The sequence below is a fragment of the Babesia bovis genome, chromosome 2, assembly GCF_000165395.2.
Source record: "Babesia bovis T2Bo chromosome 2, whole genome shotgun sequence".
In the NCBI taxonomy this organism is placed as follows: Eukaryota; Apicomplexa; class Aconoidasida; order Piroplasmida; family Babesiidae; genus Babesia; species Babesia bovis.
Window position 1 is genome coordinate 1,565,574 of NC_010574.1, and position 18,684 is coordinate 1,584,257.

The 18,684-nt window shown below is 43.5% G+C and overlaps 11 protein-coding genes across 11 annotated transcripts; 7 read left to right on the forward strand and 4 right to left on the reverse strand.

Annotated features, from left to right (window-relative positions):
• Positions 1 to 28: 28 nt before the first annotated feature.
• Positions 29 to 1,580, reverse strand: BBOV_II006970 (Histone-binding protein RBBP4 or subunit C of CAF1 complex family protein). The gene is made up of 4 exons (XM_001610165.2): positions 1,515 to 1,580; positions 1,377 to 1,479; positions 544 to 1,225; positions 29 to 508 (listed from the first exon to the last, which is right to left on the reverse strand). The coding sequence occupies exons 1-4, from the start codon at positions 1,566 to 1,568 to the stop codon at positions 37 to 39; spliced, it is 1,311 nt and encodes a 436-aa protein (XP_001610215.2). The 5' UTR covers positions 1,569 to 1,580; the 3' UTR covers positions 29 to 36.
• Positions 1,581 to 1,693: 113 nt separating this feature from the next.
• Positions 1,694 to 3,564, forward strand: BBOV_II006980 (PX domain family protein). Its single transcript, XM_051767083.1, has 9 exons — positions 1,694 to 1,821; positions 1,862 to 2,019; positions 2,057 to 2,152; positions 2,190 to 2,282; positions 2,317 to 2,401; positions 2,434 to 2,802; positions 2,838 to 3,274; positions 3,310 to 3,378; positions 3,414 to 3,564. Exons 1-9 carry the CDS (start codon positions 1,713 to 1,715, stop codon positions 3,540 to 3,542), a joined length of 1,545 nt encoding a protein of 514 aa, XP_051623208.1. The 5' UTR covers positions 1,694 to 1,712; the 3' UTR covers positions 3,543 to 3,564.
• A 4-nt stretch (positions 3,565 to 3,568) lies between these two features.
• BBOV_II006990 (putative integral membrane protein) lies at positions 3,569 to 5,287 on the forward strand. Its single transcript, XM_001610167.2, has one exon. The coding sequence runs from the start codon at positions 3,655 to 3,657 to the stop codon at positions 5,080 to 5,082; it is 1,428 nt and encodes a 475-aa protein (XP_001610217.1). The 5' UTR covers positions 3,569 to 3,654; the 3' UTR covers positions 5,083 to 5,287.
• A 96-nt stretch (positions 5,288 to 5,383) lies between these two features.
• Positions 5,384 to 7,305, forward strand: BBOV_II007000 (Major Facilitator Superfamily protein). The gene has a single exon (XM_001610168.2). It carries the CDS (start codon positions 5,536 to 5,538, stop codon positions 7,207 to 7,209), a length of 1,674 nt encoding a protein of 557 aa, XP_001610218.1. The 5' UTR covers positions 5,384 to 5,535; the 3' UTR covers positions 7,210 to 7,305.
• Positions 7,306 to 7,325: 20 nt separating this feature from the next.
• On the reverse strand, positions 7,326 to 10,848 carry BBOV_II007010 (Spc97 / Spc98 family protein). The gene is made up of 2 exons (XM_051767499.1): positions 7,972 to 10,848; positions 7,326 to 7,938 (listed from the first exon to the last, which is right to left on the reverse strand). The coding sequence occupies exons 1-2, from the start codon at positions 10,545 to 10,547 to the stop codon at positions 7,389 to 7,391; spliced, it is 3,126 nt and encodes a 1,041-aa protein (XP_051623209.1). The 5' UTR covers positions 10,548 to 10,848; the 3' UTR covers positions 7,326 to 7,388.
• Positions 10,817 to 12,839, forward strand: BBOV_II007020 (CAF1 ribonuclease family protein). Its single transcript, XM_001610170.2, has one exon. It carries the CDS (start codon positions 10,861 to 10,863, stop codon positions 12,790 to 12,792), a length of 1,932 nt encoding a protein of 643 aa, XP_001610220.2. The 5' UTR covers positions 10,817 to 10,860; the 3' UTR covers positions 12,793 to 12,839.
• Positions 12,840 to 13,255: 416 nt separating this feature from the next.
• On the forward strand, positions 13,256 to 14,470 carry BBOV_II007030 (uncharacterized protein). The gene is made up of 5 exons (XM_001610171.2): positions 13,256 to 13,428; positions 13,464 to 13,603; positions 13,637 to 13,951; positions 13,987 to 14,063; positions 14,098 to 14,470. The coding sequence occupies exons 1-5, from the start codon at positions 13,304 to 13,306 to the stop codon at positions 14,440 to 14,442; spliced, it is 1,002 nt and encodes a 333-aa protein (XP_001610221.1). The 5' UTR covers positions 13,256 to 13,303; the 3' UTR covers positions 14,443 to 14,470.
• Positions 14,471 to 14,619: 149 nt separating this feature from the next.
• On the forward strand, positions 14,620 to 15,567 carry BBOV_II007040 (putative eukaryotic translation initiation factor 2 beta). Its single transcript, XM_001610172.2, has 7 exons — positions 14,620 to 14,662; positions 14,702 to 14,852; positions 14,887 to 14,960; positions 14,996 to 15,138; positions 15,173 to 15,315; positions 15,352 to 15,457; positions 15,493 to 15,567. The coding sequence occupies exons 1-7, from the start codon at positions 14,633 to 14,635 to the stop codon at positions 15,560 to 15,562; spliced, it is 717 nt and encodes a 238-aa protein (XP_001610222.1). The 5' UTR covers positions 14,620 to 14,632; the 3' UTR covers positions 15,563 to 15,567.
• BBOV_II007050 (putative integral membrane protein) lies at positions 15,464 to 16,267 on the reverse strand. Its single transcript, XM_001610173.2, has 3 exons — positions 16,138 to 16,267; positions 15,787 to 16,102; positions 15,464 to 15,645 (listed from the first exon to the last, which is right to left on the reverse strand). The coding sequence occupies exons 1-3, from the start codon at positions 16,196 to 16,198 to the stop codon at positions 15,591 to 15,593; spliced, it is 432 nt and encodes a 143-aa protein (XP_001610223.1). The 5' UTR covers positions 16,199 to 16,267; the 3' UTR covers positions 15,464 to 15,590.
• Positions 16,268 to 16,608: 341 nt separating this feature from the next.
• On the forward strand, positions 16,609 to 17,494 carry BBOV_II007060 (putative 50S ribosomal subunit protein L28). Its single transcript, XM_001610174.2, has 5 exons — positions 16,609 to 16,743; positions 16,780 to 16,908; positions 16,944 to 17,077; positions 17,113 to 17,373; positions 17,429 to 17,494. Exons 1-5 carry the CDS (start codon positions 16,666 to 16,668, stop codon positions 17,487 to 17,489), a joined length of 663 nt encoding a protein of 220 aa, XP_001610224.2. The 5' UTR covers positions 16,609 to 16,665; the 3' UTR covers positions 17,490 to 17,494.
• On the reverse strand, positions 17,471 to 18,669 carry BBOV_II007070 (4-diphosphocytidyl-2-C-methyl-D-erythritol kinase). Its single transcript, XM_001610175.2, has 4 exons — positions 18,553 to 18,669; positions 18,265 to 18,513; positions 17,970 to 18,230; positions 17,471 to 17,936 (listed from the first exon to the last, which is right to left on the reverse strand). The coding sequence occupies exons 1-4, from the start codon at positions 18,641 to 18,643 to the stop codon at positions 17,476 to 17,478; spliced, it is 1,062 nt and encodes a 353-aa protein (XP_001610225.1). The 5' UTR covers positions 18,644 to 18,669; the 3' UTR covers positions 17,471 to 17,475.
• Between the last annotated feature and the right edge of the window lie 15 nt (positions 18,670 to 18,684).

An 18,684-nucleotide genomic window follows, 5' to 3' on the forward strand; every position in this document is an offset into this window, starting at 1 on the left:
CGATAACACTGTGCATGGCCAAGCCATTAAAGATTATTAATCGATGTTTATGCACTTGAATATGTTGAACCCGTCCACTGACGTTGTGATTGCCACTCCTGGTATTTGTTTGTGGAACATGACTTCTGTTATTTCGGTTTGACCCATATGGAGGAACATGAGTTGTTGCGGTATTTTTTGTTCTGATTCCTGTAATTCGTCTACGGATTCACTTTCTACTGACATGTCCCATATGGACACTGAGTCATCTCTTGAGCTTGCGATACACACTGCTGGATCGGTTGGATGCCATGCGATACTCGTGATGGGTTCTTTATGCCAAATCAGTTTGGCTACATGTTCTTCTGGGAATCTTAGATCGAATATAGTTCCAGCCCCTGTATCATCACCTGTGGCCAACAGGTTATTCTGGTTATGGTTCCACGCTATAGAGTTTACATCTTTGATTTCGCCATCGCATACTACAATTGATGCTACTGGGTTCTTTGGTGTCCTTGTATCGTGTAATCTGCGTTATGTGTATCTTGGTATACAATAACTTACCTTACATATCCATCGCAGCATGCAGATGCAAATATATGATCATCCTTTGGGCTCCACTGGATATCTTCTACTGACTGTGCTGCTTTAAAATATTCCACATTATTCCAGTTAGCTTCCACTGGGTTCCAGAGTACTATAACGCCATTGCAATCTCCTGTAGCCAGGGCTCCGGTGTTAACATGGCTCCATCCAACGGCGTATCCCTCGGTTTTATGGGCACTACAGGTATATATGGGTTTCCCCTTTTCCATATAATTCTCGTTTCCTTTATCGTCCAACCTTCTTTTTTGGTCATCTACATCCCATATATGTACTTTTCCAGTATCTGCCATTGTACAAACAAGCCTGTTCGACTGGGGGCAGCATCTGATGCGATTTACAATTCCTGGGTGTCGTATGCTGCTGCATTTGAGTACTGCTTCAGACTCTTCATCGCTTTCATCGTCCGTCAAGTCCATGGCCTCATTGTTTGATAGGTTAGACCACTTCATGAGGTGTATTGCCGCTTCTTTCTTAGAGTTTCCATCAGGTTGTGTTCCTGCTATAACATAGCAGGTATGCGGGAACTGTACTCTACAAGCTCCCAATTCATCGGCAAAAACGTCAAATGAAAGGCATGGCCAATCAACTGTAATTGTATGCAACATATCGTAGCACCCCGGTGACACTTCAAGCACTTCATCTGGAAATAGATTAGAAACCAATAATAACGATAAGATGCAGTGGAATACATCGCACATGAGTGCCACTAAGTAACTACGCCATTACCTAGCATTGGTAACACTGGGCACCAGCATTGTTTAGACAGGTTATTTACCCATGTGTATACATACCTTCCTTGAGTGGTCGTATATCCTTTGTCCATACTAAAGGTGCCTTATTGTTTTCCATTTCTTCACTATCATCTTCCATATTTTCTTCTACAATATCTGGTACCTGCGGTTTTATATATTTCCGAGCTGAGTACATACCTCCGTATCCATGATATCTACTACATCCTCTTCCATCGTGTTCTGTTTTTCCATGGAACATTACCTATTGTATGTATTTCTAAGACGGGAAGAAGTGTTATAGTATTGTTATCGCAGGGCCTGACTGTTGATCCACACCCACGTGTGTTGTGTTTAGTGTATCTAGATCGGCCAAGATCGGTACACATTAGTTTCATAATGGCGGAGGTGATGGATTTAACAACTCTACGCTGCTCTTTGCAGCATAATTCAAATTTCCGCTTTTCTTATAACTTACACATGAAATATATGCAATCGGAATGGTTCAGTAGGTCATATGCACATTTCTTGGTATACATCCTCTACAGTGGAGAAGAGCTTTGGTGACTTTGAGTTGTTGCAGGAGGCGCTTATTTCTCAGGATTTTACTGACATTCCCTTACTTCCAGATCTGCAGCTCTCTGGAGGCATGGACCCTATGAGTGACCACAACGAGGTTGAGGCATCCCTGGAGAAATTCATTTGGGTATGTCTTATTGCTATGTATACTCATGATGGTTCAGGAACTACTTCGCCGTCCAGATACTCGTGCGTGCATTGATGTACTATCCTTTTGTGACTTACTACGTCGTCTGGAAAACGCTCCTCCTGCTGTTTCTGTGGGTCAATATATCTGGAATACCATAATATATGCAGTCAACTCTCGTAACTAACACGGCGCCATTCCGCCTTTCTGTTTGTGATGTCCAATACATCAGGGAGCAGGGTTTATTGATCGTTGCTTATGAGGTTTGCTAGATCCTAATCTATATATTCTTTACAGGAAAAAACTGCGATGAGCAAGATTGGGCGTGTATGGTCATTGATTGAGCCTGAGATTTTGGGTTCAATTCGTATATATAAAATGGGTATGTCTTTGTAAGTTGGTTATATTTTGAAGGCAAGGACACGCGTGAGGACCCCGTTATTCTGTTTGAGAAACCATTCCACTGTAGAATCCGTGGTATTCAATATGTCACCAAAGACTACAAACTGGCCATAGCCAAGGATGATGGCACTGTGGAAATCTTTTATTTGGGTGACTCCGCCTCCGAGTTTACCTCTCTAGGCAGTGTGGTTTTGCATTCCGGTCCTATATTATCGTTTGATATTGACGATGGCAAAGGTTTTACCAGTGGATATGATGACAGCATACGTGCTTTCGATGTACAGCGTCAAGCTACTGTGAGTGGTGGTAAGCTTACTCGTCGTTTGCATGGTGAGAAGCTGTTGGTATCCACTGCAATTAATCCAAGCACCATGCTGATCGGTAGTTTATATCTCAGAGCAATATATACTTTTTAGGTACATCTAACAACCAGGTTTACACCTACTTTATGAAAGACGACATTCCTTTATTTGTGGATTGCTGTGACATTCCAGCGCCATTAAACATTCGTAAGATTTATGCTACACCAACTAATCTGTTTATTGCGCATGGCAATTGTGTATCTTGCTTTGCCTACATGCGATACCCGGTGGAAACTCTTCGTAATCGTCAAGCGTCAGGTATATCTGATACCTGTTCTGCCGATCGTGAGATGAGTGGTATAAATCAGAGTGAGACACTTGAATTATCTCAAGCTTCCAAATCGCAATCGACATCTGGGACTGTGCGCTTCCCTATGTCAATCCGATCGGCTCAATTTTCGATACAGTCTAGTGAGAGCAGCTTCTCTACATACCAGGTCTACGACGTTGCGCTACGATCAAAGGAGCGGCAGCTTTTGGTGGCTTATGACGTATGTTATCTTTTGTATTACAGCATGTATCTTAGGAGGTTGTTGCCATTTGGTGTATAGTGAAGGGCGTGATGTTATATTCATGGTATGCCCATCGCCACGCGGTAGGTCGCCACATCTGTGCGCTTATTTTGGGTAGCAGGTACACATTGTACGTGTCTTGGAGCCAGAAGGTTTAATTCTTACGGGTGGATCTGATGGTGAAATTAGGTTTTGGCGTTTACCTCCATCATCGCAGTTGAAGTTGTGGACTCCCATACCTGCCTAAGGTGTGTACAACCTGTGTTATTTACCTTCCAAACTTGTTATTAATTAATAAACAATTGTACATTACTATTGTAATATTGATTTTTTAACATTTCGCGTCTTAATGTTTGAGGATGATAAAGTGTGAAGTTGGTTATTTCTGGCGGTTGCTTCTTTATTGCTTCGTGTGCACTTTTGTCGGTCCGTTTTACGATAACTGGGTTTCTGTTGAGAAATGGCTCTACAGGGAGGGTGCTTACATCGATATGTGCCCGGATGTACCGGATACTGCTACATTTGCTGACACTTGGTACTGTGCCGACCAGCAGGTGAAAGTCAGTATGTTACTGCCCATATGTCGCGTTGCTGAGACCTCTATGAGTTTTCTGATTGGTATATTTATGGACTTTGTTGGTCCGCGTACCACTGCTATTGTTGGTATAATTCTCCGTACAATTGGTTGGTCATTGATGTCTTTTGCTGTTCGGAAGCCTGGTGGATTGATAGCTTCCTTTGTTCTCTTGGGTACAACTACTAACTTTATCGTATTTCCTTGTTTAACGATTGGACTGTATAATCGCAAGTACCGTCACCCTGCTGTGTTGGTGATTGGTATGTGTAGTTGTTTTGCATGTATGTTGATGAAGTTGAAGTTAATGATTCTAGAGACAGGATTCTTTACTGCAAAACAGATAAACCTTTGGTACACTATATTACTGATCTTTCCACATTTGCTGGTATGCATTTTGTTGTTACCCAGTGATGTCAAGGCCCTGGAAAGAGAGGAGGTTGAACAGATTGTCATCCTCGATGAGGTGGCATCTGTAAAGGAGGGCGAGATGTCTACATTGACCAGTGATTCTGTTGTACGGAGAGAGTCTCAGACCATGAGATTTGACGAGACACATCAAACTGAGGTTGTTCCTGTACATACTAAGGACTTTACTGCCTGGACACTCCGTGGTTTCGCTGAAGTGTTGCTTAAAAAGGAGGTTTTCGTTTCGTTATTATATTTTGCGTTTAACTTCAGCAGCATTACTCACGTCCAGCAAGTTTACAGTTTGGTGCATCACGATGACTGGTTATTATTGGAATTGAATGAGTACATGGTTCCACTTGCTGTGATTCCATGTATCATTTTTGCGTTTCTCTATATGTTTATGAAACCTATATACATATTGATATTTATGAATACCATAGGTCTTTTCATGCACCTTTCGGCAATGGGTGACGGTCGTGCGCTTGGTATATTCTTATCCATCACCTTGGTTATTACCTACAGTATATTGAACACTCAGGTCTACAACTATTTGGATGGGATGTTCCATAGGGCTTATTTGGGTTCAGTTGTGGGTGCATTGAATGGTATGTGTGGTCTTTGGATGTTTATTCAGATGCTTGCTGTCCAGTACAAGACCAGTCGTTATGAGATTGTTGTTGTTAGTGGCATACTGGCTGCTATGCGTTTTCTTTTCTTATTGCCATACGTTTACTTTATGGTTACTACCCTTTTAGCAATACGGCGTACGAAAAAGTTGGAATCAATTGATGCTAAAGTTTAAAATCTGCGCTGTTTGTGTCGCATCGAATTTATTACACCTGCTACGTGAACGTTAACACACACGCCAAGTAATGTTCCGTTTTATTTGATCGCTTTGAGGCTTCCTATAGGATCCACAACTTACGTTCGGAGGCTCGTATGCACATTCACTGAGATGCATAGTAGCACATTTGCTTGACTAAAGTCGAAACTGACACATCTCAGATGTCATAATTTTTAAATGTATAGCAAAAGATAGTCATTCCATCGAATGTTATACATGGTTATTTCTATGTCGGGGTTGGTGTGTTACTGTGGTAATTTGAATCACTGCTGAACCTGAATACACATATGCATTATTCCAGATGATAATATAGTATTTGTGAGCATATATGTTGTGAGATACTTTTTTTTCGTTGCACGTTTGTGCCTATCTTTATGTTACTGTGGGCTCTAGTGTTTACTTTTTCCCAAAATGAAGCTTAATGGTATCGTTCGTCTTGTGATATACACGGGCTTGACGCTCTGCATGAGCGCCTTTTATGATTCTTGGAGTTCTACTACAACCTTGCTCGTCCGTTTTGGAGTATATCGCGATGTTTGTGTTGAGCCCCTGGAAGTTCCTGCATCACCTGATATTCCGCTTTGTGATGAGCAATTGCAGAAGATTAGTGGTTTGTTGAGTATATTCCGTATATCGGAGTTCGTCACTAGCATCGGTGTAGGAGTGCTTATGGACGTGTTAGGTACCAAGGCTTGTATGTTACTTGGCATTTCAATGCGTATATTATCTTGGTTACTTTTGGTTTACTTACCTCACTACAATTGGATAATGATTCTAGCCTGTGTCATTTGTGGTATATCGGTGAACTCCATTATTTTCCCAGTGTTTACCATTGCACGTTATTTACCTCGTTATCAGGATATGTCTATGTGCGTTATTTCTGCGTCTCTATCTGCTGGTACATACTATGTACCTATAATTAATGGCATTTTGTCATTAATGTCTAATGTTGATATGCCTGCATTTGTATGGGTCAAGTTACTCTTTACTCATATGCCTTGGTTGGTGGTAACTCTATTCGTCTTTCCTCATAATCTGGCCAAGGACGTCGAGTTGAACTTGAAGGACAGCGAGTATAATGTAGAAACAGATAAAAACGATGATGTGAAGGACATGTCATCTTGGAATGTGCAGTCACTTATTCGTTACATTCTAAATATGGAGGTGTTGATCATCACATTGGTTTTCATTCTTAACTGTGTGAGCTTTACATTTGTCCAGGAGGCTTACACTCAGGTATATGCTAACAACAAGACTGCGGAGCATTTTAATGGCATCATGGTTCCATCGTCATTTGTATTTTCATTACTATTTATGTGGGTGGTTAATCGCTATGGCGTTGTGATAGTGATGCTTGGTCTCAATATTATTTCCATGTTGTCTCATGTTTTCATGTTGAGTTCATCTACTGTCTGTGGTATATTTACCAGCATATGCATTTCATTGGCTTTCAGTGGTTTTCTGACGTATTACTATATATTGCTTGAGCACATCGTTGATATATTGTACTCTGGTAGTATAAAGGGCTACTTGACTACGGTTGGTGGTTTATCGCTGGCTCTCAATCCACTGATTAACTTCTTGGTGGCTCGCTATGACACTATGAGCGCCTGTAACACGGTATTTGTAGTTATCCGCGCTTGTATGATTCTTCCAATTCTCTGGTTATTGAAGCGCGAGACTGATCGCAGGAAGCACATGCACGCTGTAAAGGCTGAAATGCATCCTTCTGCTTGTACATCACGTTTGGACTCATCTCACTCTTGCCATGGCGGTGCTACTTGTGGGTGCCATGCTGAGGTTGTTCATTGCCATCACGGGTCTCATACTGCACCAGCCGACGCTGCTTGTAGCACGGATGATGCTCACCACGTCCACACCGAGCCCAAGGCCACGTGTAACGCTGAGTGTATTACTATATCACAGGGAGCAATGGCTACTGAGCCCGTAACTGAAGTTACCGTTGATCGCATGGAGAAGGTAGGATCCAATTCTGCAGATGATAAAGCCATTGACATACCCGGTGAATCTCAGGAGTCGGATTCCAAATCACCAACAGATGCTCCCAAGGAGCTAGAGGTCTAATTTAAATACAAAGCCTATACAGGGTGTTCGGCTGATATTTTAATTGCTATAGCCATGTCTACCCTATAATTCAGTGTTACTGCGGTTGTTCTAAAATGGACTACGGCCTTAATACTAGCGTACTTATCCATTCTAATAACTGATTTGTGGTAAAGATAGGTACATATCTTACACTATGGTTACGGTTTCATTTCTTGTGAGAATACGTGTAGTTCGATAAAGGTGTTCAGCGATGGGTACTTGGTGTTGTTGCTCAGCAGCAGTAGCCGTTGGTTGACTATTGCCATGTTTTTTTCAAATCCTTTGATATACTCCTCTATTCTCCTGACGACTCCTTCGTAATTCACTTCACTAGCTCCGTTGAATGCGCAGTAATAGAGTGTAGCGAATTTCATTGCTATATCGGCGCATCTGATCAGTGGTTGCAATACGTTATCTTCATCCAGGAAGCAGTTGGTTGCCACTCGTTCGATATAGCTGTCATGCTCCGCTTTAATCTCGGTATAGTTGTAGCAATCCCTGATATTATCCTCCAGTTGGTTGTAATTCCATTCGATTACACATTGCTGGAGGTACGACAGGACCGAGGCCATGAATATATACATACGCCATCTTGCGCACGCCGCTCGCTTGCATATCACTGGTATCGATGACTTTCTATCTTCTGATCCAAAGCGCCTCATTAACCCATTGAGGTGCGTTGTATTCTCAAGTCCATATACACAGCGCCTGCATCTAGTGGATATCTATCAACTTACTTACCTGAGTAGGAATATAAACTGGAACAGGCTATTGTACGCCATCATGGTATTCATCTCTAGCATTATGGACACTGGCCACGACGACTTGGTTGCCATAGTTAAATGAATCCAATCATTCAAGCCACATTCAAATTCCATTGAATGTAAGTTTGGCAGTTCCTTTCTAAAGGACTCACACAATGGTATATCTTCTTCCTGTCCGTTGGGGATGATATCATATTTTGCCATTGTGGCTCCAAAATCCCATTGCGATATTCTCAGCGCGCAGTTGCGCTTGTTAATGTTAGATTCCGCCCTTGGGTTCGTCATGCTTGACGGTGACGATATGATTCCCAGGTATGCATCACCGAAATCGTGTGGCAGCAGCTGCGTGGTGTCTAGCACTTCGGTTTCCATTACTAGGCTCTCTCCCGTGTTTGTATGCTGCAGCTCCACTACTATCTTCTTCTTGGTGACCTTCATTTTAACAACGAAAAAGAAATCCTTCCGGCTACCATCAGTGATTTGGAATTTCGTACTGCTTTGATTGATGCATAGCATAGGGCCACTCAATGTTGAGACGCTCTTAACTCTGGAGAAGGCCGATATACACCGACCGCCTAGCATAAGGTACCCAACAGCTGATATTCCCGGTACTGCGTTGTCATAATCAATAACAAACTCGGCTGAAAGGCAGTCCTTTAAAAGTTCAACTGTACCTTGTACCATGGATGCCAGCTTAAGTCGTACTGGCTCCATCATCGACTGCAGTACCAGTGCTATTCTACAGTACCTGGGTAAAGTTGGGCCTGCGTCTACCTTATTTACATGACACGGCTCGATCTGCATAAGTTCGAACTTAACACCGGTTTCGAAGCCATGTACTACGTGTACCATTTCCTCGAACCATACCGATGATGTACCCGATGCGCTTGATATGGGCTCCACTAGTCGTTTTTTACTTACATTAAGTGCTATTTCATTGTATATCCATGATACATCCCCGGAGAGTATAAACCTGTTCTTAAGCATATTGAAGTAGTAGCTCCGGGGTCTAAGGTTGAACACAGGTCTCGATTCACTGGCGTCGCCCTGTGGTTTAAAGTTGCCCATTACACGCTGTATCTCCGGGTTAGTTATAGAGCCCGTATTTGACCAGATGCCTGAATTGTTAGATATATAGGCCGTATTTTGGTGGACGTAGTCAGTATCCATTGGGGTCATGTTATAGTCAGTATCTACAGTGGTGCCTGTGTTCATGGACATTGTTTGTGAGGTGATGTTGGCACCCGTTTTCGGGGCCTGCTCAACTGTGACGTCACTTAGCTTGTGCAGTATGGAGTTCCAGAGATTAAGCCTTAGGTTAGTGCACGAAGCTGTGTTGCACGGCGTTTGCATAGTGAACCAGCTGCGCTCCAGCAACTCAGTGTATACCTCGTGGCACCCTAAGAGGTACACTTTCCTGAAAATAGCGATTTGTGCCTTTATGTCCACACTTTCGTTGATGTATGCCCAGAACGCCTGTTCAACCCATTGCCTAAACTGCTCTATTGCCGCTTCGAACGTCGACAAGGAGGAACACACTTCGGGGAAACTATCGAATATACACTCAGCGGCCTTCGTGATCACACTCTCGTTATTATATTGCCGTATCAGCATCCTCACGGCTTTACCCAGGAACAGTATTTTCTTCCAAAGGTTCGTGCTGTATAGCATCCATCGTCTCTCCTTAGTGATTATGTAAAATGAAAAGTTCCACTCAAACTCTGCTGTTTCCGGGTTTATACCGTTGTCTAATATTTCGAACGCGCATATCGAGCTGGCGTCCACTCCCTTCCCTAATTGTGGCATATCGGGGTCGGTTTTCCTCCGGCACACAATGAATTCCTGATACATGTCCAATATTTGTCCACGGCACAACCAGTTTCGCAGATGGATCTTGAATAGACGCAAACACTTCTCATAAAGCTTCCGCTTTATCTGATTTACTGTTTGGTTGCCGTTATCCCTCTGTAGCATGTATAGGATCTCATCTACTCGCACTGCCACGTGCTTAAGGTCTGACCTGTTCCGCCTGCATACATCTTTGTAGCACTCTATTATATATACCAGGCCTTCTATGACCTGCTTCTGCTCTGCCATGAGTAGCGACAGGGTGCTGAAAGGCAATGCTGGGTCAGCCAGTATAACCTTCTCGATGTGGGTTAGATTCGCCTTGTATGAACAGAGGTATTCCTCAATGCCGTTGCACATGGCACCTAGATAGTGCCCTCTGTATACAGTAGTAGCTTCATCGCCACTAGGACCTGTTAGATCATGCCTAGCGGAGGTGACTGTTTCACGGTTTTTCGGTATTCCATCAAATCCAATCAAGCTAGACACTATGTAGTCGTCTTCTGATTGCCTTACTGCACGTACAAATCGCTCTACGTATCTATATTTGTATCCTATAGCGCATACTGAGTTGAGCACTTCACGTTCCGACTGCGATACACGGTCACATTCCTCCGATACTTTAAATCCTTGCACATTACCGTTATATTCCGTTATTACATCGCCAGGCAGGCCTGCGAGGGCCATGAGCACGTCGTGTAGCATTTTCGACTCATGCCCGCGCTCGTATACCGGAGGTGACTGCCCTTATCGATGACTACGTTACACACATTTGCCTGTACCTAACGCGATACATGTTTATTGGACTTATGTTTCTATATGCAAGATTTGTTTGTTAGTTACTCTTGGTTCAGTCGACCAATGCTTCGTTCCCACGATGTTGTAAAGAGTCTGCTCCATTGTGCCATGCACACTATTTACCATCAGCTTCTTTGGGTCTACATAAATACGTTATATAGAACCACAACCCAGCTTCTATATCAGAATGGACTTGGTTTATCATTAGAAGGTGATTCACATGATGTACACAGCTCATCGTCGCGTGGCACCTAGAGTTGTCTGCCACAAGCACTGTTATACACGTGTCCACAATCGCAATGTGGGACTACCAACTTTTAGTAATGGAATCCGCCTGGAAAATTCAGTTCTATCCCATTACGCTGGCAGTGTAACACCAGTTTATGACCACGGTACTATGATTCCAGGGTCATGTACATCACATACATCTTCGTTGGTAACTAAATGTATTTTTAACTTGGAAACTAGATCACTTCATCGCGGGAATCATAGGTATATGTCAACAGCTGCCACATCTCGTTTATCATGGCGTGACCACGTTGACGAAGCCAGGCGTGCAATTCGTGAATCTGACTTCGTAGCCCTAGATGTGGAATACACTGGGTTACACTTGAAAGACGACCGATATGTAGGTTTAGACAAGTGTTACGAAGCTCACGCTTCCGGTGCTAAGCAGTTTATACCATGCCAGGTTGGTTTAACTGCTGCACGTTACATGGGCGATAATCTCTGGAGTATACACCCGATGTCGGTTTATACTCTCCCATCCAGTAACAAGTTCTTCAAGGTCAGTACCAGCACTCTCCAATTCCTGAAGGACAACAATTTTGACTTCCACAGTTGGATTCATCATGGTGTTGAGCACTTGACTCCCAGTGAGGAAAGTGATTTGAAATTTGCCATTGAGCAACGCAAGAAGGAACTCGATCACATGTTACAGCAGGCACCACCAGATACCGCTGTGAAGGGTGTCGATTTTGATTTATCGTCGTTAGGTGCCGATGACCGATTGATGGCTGAACGTACTATTGAGCGAATACAGACGTGGATATCTGATGGTACCAGTGCTCCACTGGAGATTGAGATGGAGAGTGCGTTCCAGCGGTTGTTAATGCATACTATAATAGGACAACAGTTTCCACAGGTTTATAGCCACTCAGCACGTCGCGGCGATGAGAGGGTCATCTGTGTATACAAATCGCAAATTGAACTCTATAAGGAGCAGCTGTCAACATTGGAAACTGATATTGAGCGCATAAACGAGCAGATAGGCGTTCGTGTATTATTCGATGAAATAGTCAACAATGGTAAGATACTGGTTGGGCACAATTGCTTTTATGACATACTGCACGTCTACCAGACGTTTTATGGCGAGCTGCCAGAAGGCGTTGAAGAGTTCCGTAAAAGCTGGACTGAGCGCTTCCGAAATACATTTGATACCAAGTACATTGGTGAGTTCCATGAATCTGTGGCTGCGCCGCAGCATTCAGCAACGCTTCGCGGGCTGTTTGACCACATGTGTTCAACGGAATCCGCTAATAAAGCAGGACAGCGTTTCCGGGTGCATACTTTACCCGGGACTTCGTGGCATCTACCTTCAACGGTACTCCCACTGCTGGATAATGGTACCAGTACCGATATATCCACCAATACGGGTAAAACAACTCAATCGCACGATGCTGGCTATGACAGTTTCATGACATGCCTGGTATTCATACTTCAGTGTGACCGTATTCTAAGGTCGAAACACCTCAAGTGGGATAGACTAGCATCAGATGGTACTGACCACCTTGATCACAATACACTCCTGGACAACCTGAGCTCAGTAAGTAACTGCATTCGCTTGGTAAAATCGCAACCTAACGCCATTAACCTATCAAGTATACGACAGAGTGATATGGCACGCTACTTCTTAATGTCAGGCTACCCTAATTCATGGCGTAAGTGGGATATTATGAAAGTGTGGTCGCCGCTCTGGGTGTCAGTTAGCGTCATCGACGACAGTTCATGCTGGATAATAGTGAAGAACGACGAAGATATTCGGAACATTGGATTAATCTATCGGATGATGAAGAATCCCCAATTTCGATTACAGACTTATGAGCAGTCACGGCAGTCGTCGGATAACATCGCCGAACCCAAAACCTCGTAGGTATAGACTCCTGGTTAATCTGTTATTATGTCTACTGTATAGAGCCAGTATATTTTCTAATGTATCACTCCCTTGTGATAATAACTGCTAGTTAGGGACCAGTGGACAGTCACCTAGAGACTTCCTAGAATGTGCTACTCTACTGTAGCGCATGAAGCCATACTGGAAATCTGGTAACCAGTCATGTACAGATGTTATCAAGTGATATAGTACATATTACAACGCCTGAGAGGTACTGTCAACCATATTGGCGATGACCATTGATTGACAGAGGTGTTAGGATCTATTAACACGAACTAAGATGTCTAATTCACAATTGAGAACTAGGGTCAAGTAATTCCTAATAAGGTGTAATGCGATACATATTGTAGATCCGGGTAAAAAATGAATTGTACCAGTTACCGATGTGTAATATACACGCGACGGGGTCACTCCCCATCCTACTTACGGCCCGTACCGCAGTTATAACCAAGACTTCTAATCTATCGTACAGAAATGGTGTTAGATAAACATGGCAGGGGGTAATACGAAGCAAGATAGAGCTCAACAGAAAGCTCTGGAAAAACAGAAGCAAAAGTTGGTAGAGGACAAGACATTTGGTCTAAAAAACAAGAACAAATCTAAATCGGTTCAAAAGTTGGTTTTATTGGCAGTGATTAAATATACCCTAGGTTCATTAAAAGCATTCAGCAGCAGGTTACAGGTAAACCACCTGCTTCCAGTGACAAGTTCATTGCTGAGCAAAATAAAGCCAAATCAGAAAAGCAGAAGCTATCACAACAACAAGCGTTATTAGCTTCGCTGTTCAAGGGTAGGTCACGCGAGTGTTTGTGATAATGTCTAGGTACCGAGAACATCAAACAGGTTGCTATTGACCCTAACAAGCGTCTTTATGACCCTAAGCAATCTCGTGAGGACCAGAAAATTGATATATATGCTGATCCCCGTGAAAATCGCTCTCGTAACGATGCTGACATGTCATCATGGGACTTGAACACCCTGGAAGACGTTGTTAAGCAGAAGCACGGTGCAGATGCTTGCACTACTGATATCATTTGTAAACACTTTTTAGCTGCTTTGGAAGATAAGAATTACGGTTGGTTTTGGGTGTGCCCCAATGGCGGTGACAAGTGTAAATATCGCCACTGCCTCCCTCCAGGTATGTTACAGTCTGTATAGAGGCATGTATATCAGGATTCGTGTTAAAGAGTGACGTTCCCAAGGAGGTTGAGGAAGATGAAGAGACGCTAGAGGAACGCATAGAGCGACAGGTAAGGTGTAATATTGCGCTTTCATAATTAACAGCGCGCTGAATTGCCTCCAGGCGGTGAGATGGTCACCGCTGAGTCGTTGGCCAGATGGCGTGCTAGCAGGGAGGAAAGTCGTCTGGAACAGATCAAGGATTCAATGAGCAAAGGAGGCCAGGTTGCACTTACTGGAAAGGATCTGTTCACGTTCAACCCGAATTTGTTTATGGATGACGACAGCGCCGCTGTTGACATTGATTATGAAGATGAAGAGGATCTCGATGAAATTATACGGCAGAATGAACGGTCGCTTACTACCGGAAACGTATTGCCTAACGGCTCGCAATACAACGCTGAAGACGACGAGTTGGACTCAGTTGACATTAGCAAGCTGCAAATTTAGTATCGCCATTGCGCGCTTTTAATCGGTCGGTCTCTTCTACAATGTTGATCACGCGCTTTAATTGTTATATACCAAAATGTAACTACATACTACCTACTGGTTTAGATATGTTGTTGCTGTGTACCTCCCCACCCAAGCGTTATAGAACCTAGCTCGTAGTACATTAGCTATATTAGCGTTGTATGTGAAAATGGTGGACCACAACGATGAAAAACGTGAGGTGTGTTAGAATTGTGCCATGAATTTACATATGTGTTAGGACGGCCTGTCAGAGTTTGTGGCCGACGGCCCCTCCGTTGAATCCAGTGACTCGCTAGGTACTAAGGCGCCTGCCGCAGCCGTCAAAGCAGAAGGCGCACCTAAATACGACTTTGGTGAAAAAAAGAAAAAGAAAGCAGCGCCCGCCAGTGGTTAGTTGGACCGTACATTTTAAAACTGTTCAAGATTCTGTGAAATCCGAGGTTATCGACGGCTCGGGTCAAGTGTTTGTACGCGGCCACGTTTATCAGTACGAGGAGGTAGGACTATTTCCCATGTTTATATAGTATCACAGCTATTGAACCGCATCCAAACCTTGATTAACGCGCACAGCCACGATCTCTCGGGTAACAAGAAGTATACCATCCGCCCACCTCAAGTCGTTCGTGTGGGTTCAAAGAAGGTCGCCTGGATCAATTTCAAGGAGCTGTGCAACATGTAGGTGGTTCCGGTGATGTCTCATTTTGTGTAGTATGGGTCGTACCATGGACCATGTACACCAGTTTGTCTTGGCTGAGTTAGGTACCGAGGGGTCAATTGCTGGTGACGGCCAACTTGTCCTAAAGGGCAAATACGGCCCCAAGAACATAGAAAGCTTACTAAGGAAGTATATTAGTATGTTTGAGTACTACATGTATTCAAGTTTCTCAGCTGAGTACGTCACGTGTTCCATGTGCAAGAGTGCAAACACCACTATGGAGCGTGATTCCCGTGCTCGTTTGTTCACCCAGCACTGTGAAGCTTGCGGTGCTAATAGGTATGCTAGCATCGTGTGAGCTAATTTTGATATAGGTCTGTGAATCCTATCAAGAACGGTTTCCATGCATTGAACCGTGGTGAACGTCGTAAAGCAAAAGTGTAATGCGTTCAATTCAAACAGTCGCATAATCTTAAATCCATTTATATTTACTAGCTACGGCTTTACAGCAGCATTTTATTATCAACCTGCATGTCTATGATAAGTTATTTCATGGACCATATTACAAGATGGTGGTAACAGGGGATATAAACAAAATAGAGTATATTCCTACCAATATGATACTAGAGTAATAGCAGTACATATCCATTATATACAAAGAAACCTACATGTTAACATAGAGGAACAGGCACATCCACAGTGAAAAATATGAACCAAAGTAAACCAGACTCATGTGAGATATGGTAGGAGGACTGTTCTTGAGAAGTGCCACAGCGACATTATGGTAATCCCTAGGGTTATACACTAAACCCTTTAATATCTCAAAAAGCTCCACAAAAGTAGCGATACGAAGAACTCGACGCATCAACAAAATGCCGACCGACAGACTAATTAAAAGTGATACATTGGTAAACACCCATGATACAATAAGCGAGGAAATTGTCAACTCGCTTAGTGCATAGTTAGGCCGAGGAGACTTGTACCCTGGGAAGTCTATATTACCCAGTATATACACTTACTCAGACGCTGATCAGCAGTGTTTTTTCCCATGGTACAAAATGCAGTTCTCAACGTTAACATTCATCGAGTTTATGCGACACACCTGCCAGGTTAATATGCGTCAAATCTAGACATGAAGTAAATTGATCTAAGGAAATACTTTAGATATAACACTGAATATCTACAATCCCAAAGGAATCCTTAGTTAGAGCGATTGTATGCCGATGAAATTTAACAAAGATCACGCATTACCAAGGGTGGTCCATGAAACATGAAAATGACCGTAGATACGATGTACTAGCAAAATTATGAATATTTATGCCCAATGAATTAGTGTCAATATTTGCATATAATCTCGTGGATGGTTATTGTCACACTTGTCCCATAATAAGGTCCCAGGCGCTTGGTGTCTAGGTGCGCGCCATGCACCCGTTATGCATTCCAAGTTACAAAACACAGTGTATATTACATGGAACCCATTGCGCACGCGAGTTGATGTACATTTTGGCTATATTGTGTATACACATTACACATTATGCAGATCGTAGATGGTTTGCGTGCCTAGGTTGCTGATGCTCTGCGTCGCCATCGTCAGCTCCGGGCGCATATCGCAGTGTTTCATACAGGTAATGCCATGTTAGCGCGATCCATATCGTACACAGAATGGAAGGAATCGTGATATTGTTATCTACCACCGGGAATACAAAGGTACACCAATGGATATGATTCCCGACCCCAAATTACATGAATTCAAACTCTTCTCGGAAAAAAGGCACAAAGAGGCAATGCTGGTAATGCAGTGATCTATGTATTACACATGTCCCAGGGAAGAAAGTTTAACAAGAAGGGTAGTTCATCGCAAATTCGGCACTATCGTATAGTTGGCCGAGGAGGTGGCCTTCCACGACTGCATAAAGTCAGTGGCACTCCCACTAAACGTATTAAACTACCTGCACGACGGTAGGTACTACCTAGGACACCATAAATCAATATAGATGCATGATATTGGGGAAGATGGACAACACTAAGGCCAGAAATATTAGCCACTCAGGGAAGAAGTCACATGACCCACAGCGCCTTAATCTACAAACAAAGCGTATTTGGTGCGCAAGTAAAGGCTATTACGTACGCCTTAGGATATCTATGAGGGGACTGAAGACCATTAAACGCCTAGGTCTAGAGGAAGCGGCAAGACGATTCAACCTCAACTTGAACAACCCCAAGTTATTTGCAGGTTATGCCAATTTGAAACCTAGGTACGTACTACCCACGTGAATACTGCTTGCCTTTCCAGCGATAATAAATATACAGCAAGCCGAAGCAACCTGTTATGCTACAGGATGTCGACACCGAGAGCGTTATAAGTAACTGAATTCACAGCGAGTGTCTCCAGGTTGCATTAACCTGGTTTTTACAATCTTCAGAGGGCGGCCGAATACCTCCCTAACACGTAATACATCAATGTCATCCACTCCTATGGCAAAGCAGGCGCTGCCGCTGCCGCTCATGCCGTACTGATGTTGACCCAGGTTGTCTGCTAGTGTTGACAGCAGGGACTTCACAACTTCATTATCTATACATGACTCCAGGCTGTTATGAGGCCTGTACTTGTCGAATTGCGCCAGTTCTATAATGGCCCTCTCCATTGAATACGTTCGATATTCCATACGCCCCTGCTGCATCAACTCACGAGCACGCTTGAATATTTCAGCCGTATTACATACCTCGTCAGGTATTAAGATGTATAGCGGCATCGTGTAATTCAACGGTGGTAGAGGCGTTACTTTGTCGCCCCTACCAGATACTAGAGCTATGCTGTCTGGGACAGTATATATCCTTAGATATAACATACCACTAGACTGTAGAAATGCAAAGTCAGAACCAATTGAAAGGCTCTCTTCAGGAGGTAGCATGCTACCAAGTGACTTTAGAACATATGCCCCGTCAGCAGTACCGCCACCAAGTCCAGTGCCAGCAGGTATGCGTTTTCGAGTCAACACTAAATATGACTCGTTGCCCCTGCGAGCTTTGTCCAAAGTCTTGGCAATGAGGTTGGACTCGTCAAAGGGGAATGATACATCGGTCTCGCTAGAACGATTCGACGCGTGTTTATCTATTTTCTATGAGGTACTTCCTGCCCAAAATACCTATGTCCGATGTTTCGTCCAAAAGTAACAGTACATCACCCTGAGGAGTAGTGTCATAGTGCTTAGACAGCAGGTCAGCGTCCACATCGCGTAACAGCTTTATCGATATGTGATCTCCCCAAAGAATCTTGTGCATCACGCTGTGAATGCTCAACAGCGAGTCCGATACACGAGATGAAGGGTCGATATCCAACGAAAGGTTAACCTTAGCAAAGGCTACGCCCCGATGGTCCCAGAATGTACCATCCCCTGCACTTTATGCAACTTCCCAAGATCCAAACTACCTACCATGCGATAAATCATCCAAAAGATGAATAGGCTCATCTTCTTCTATTACTATATTGCGATGTTGGCGGTGGAAGGCTGAGGGCACAGACATACAACCGGCAAACGCCAGACATGGCCTTATATGCCTCATTA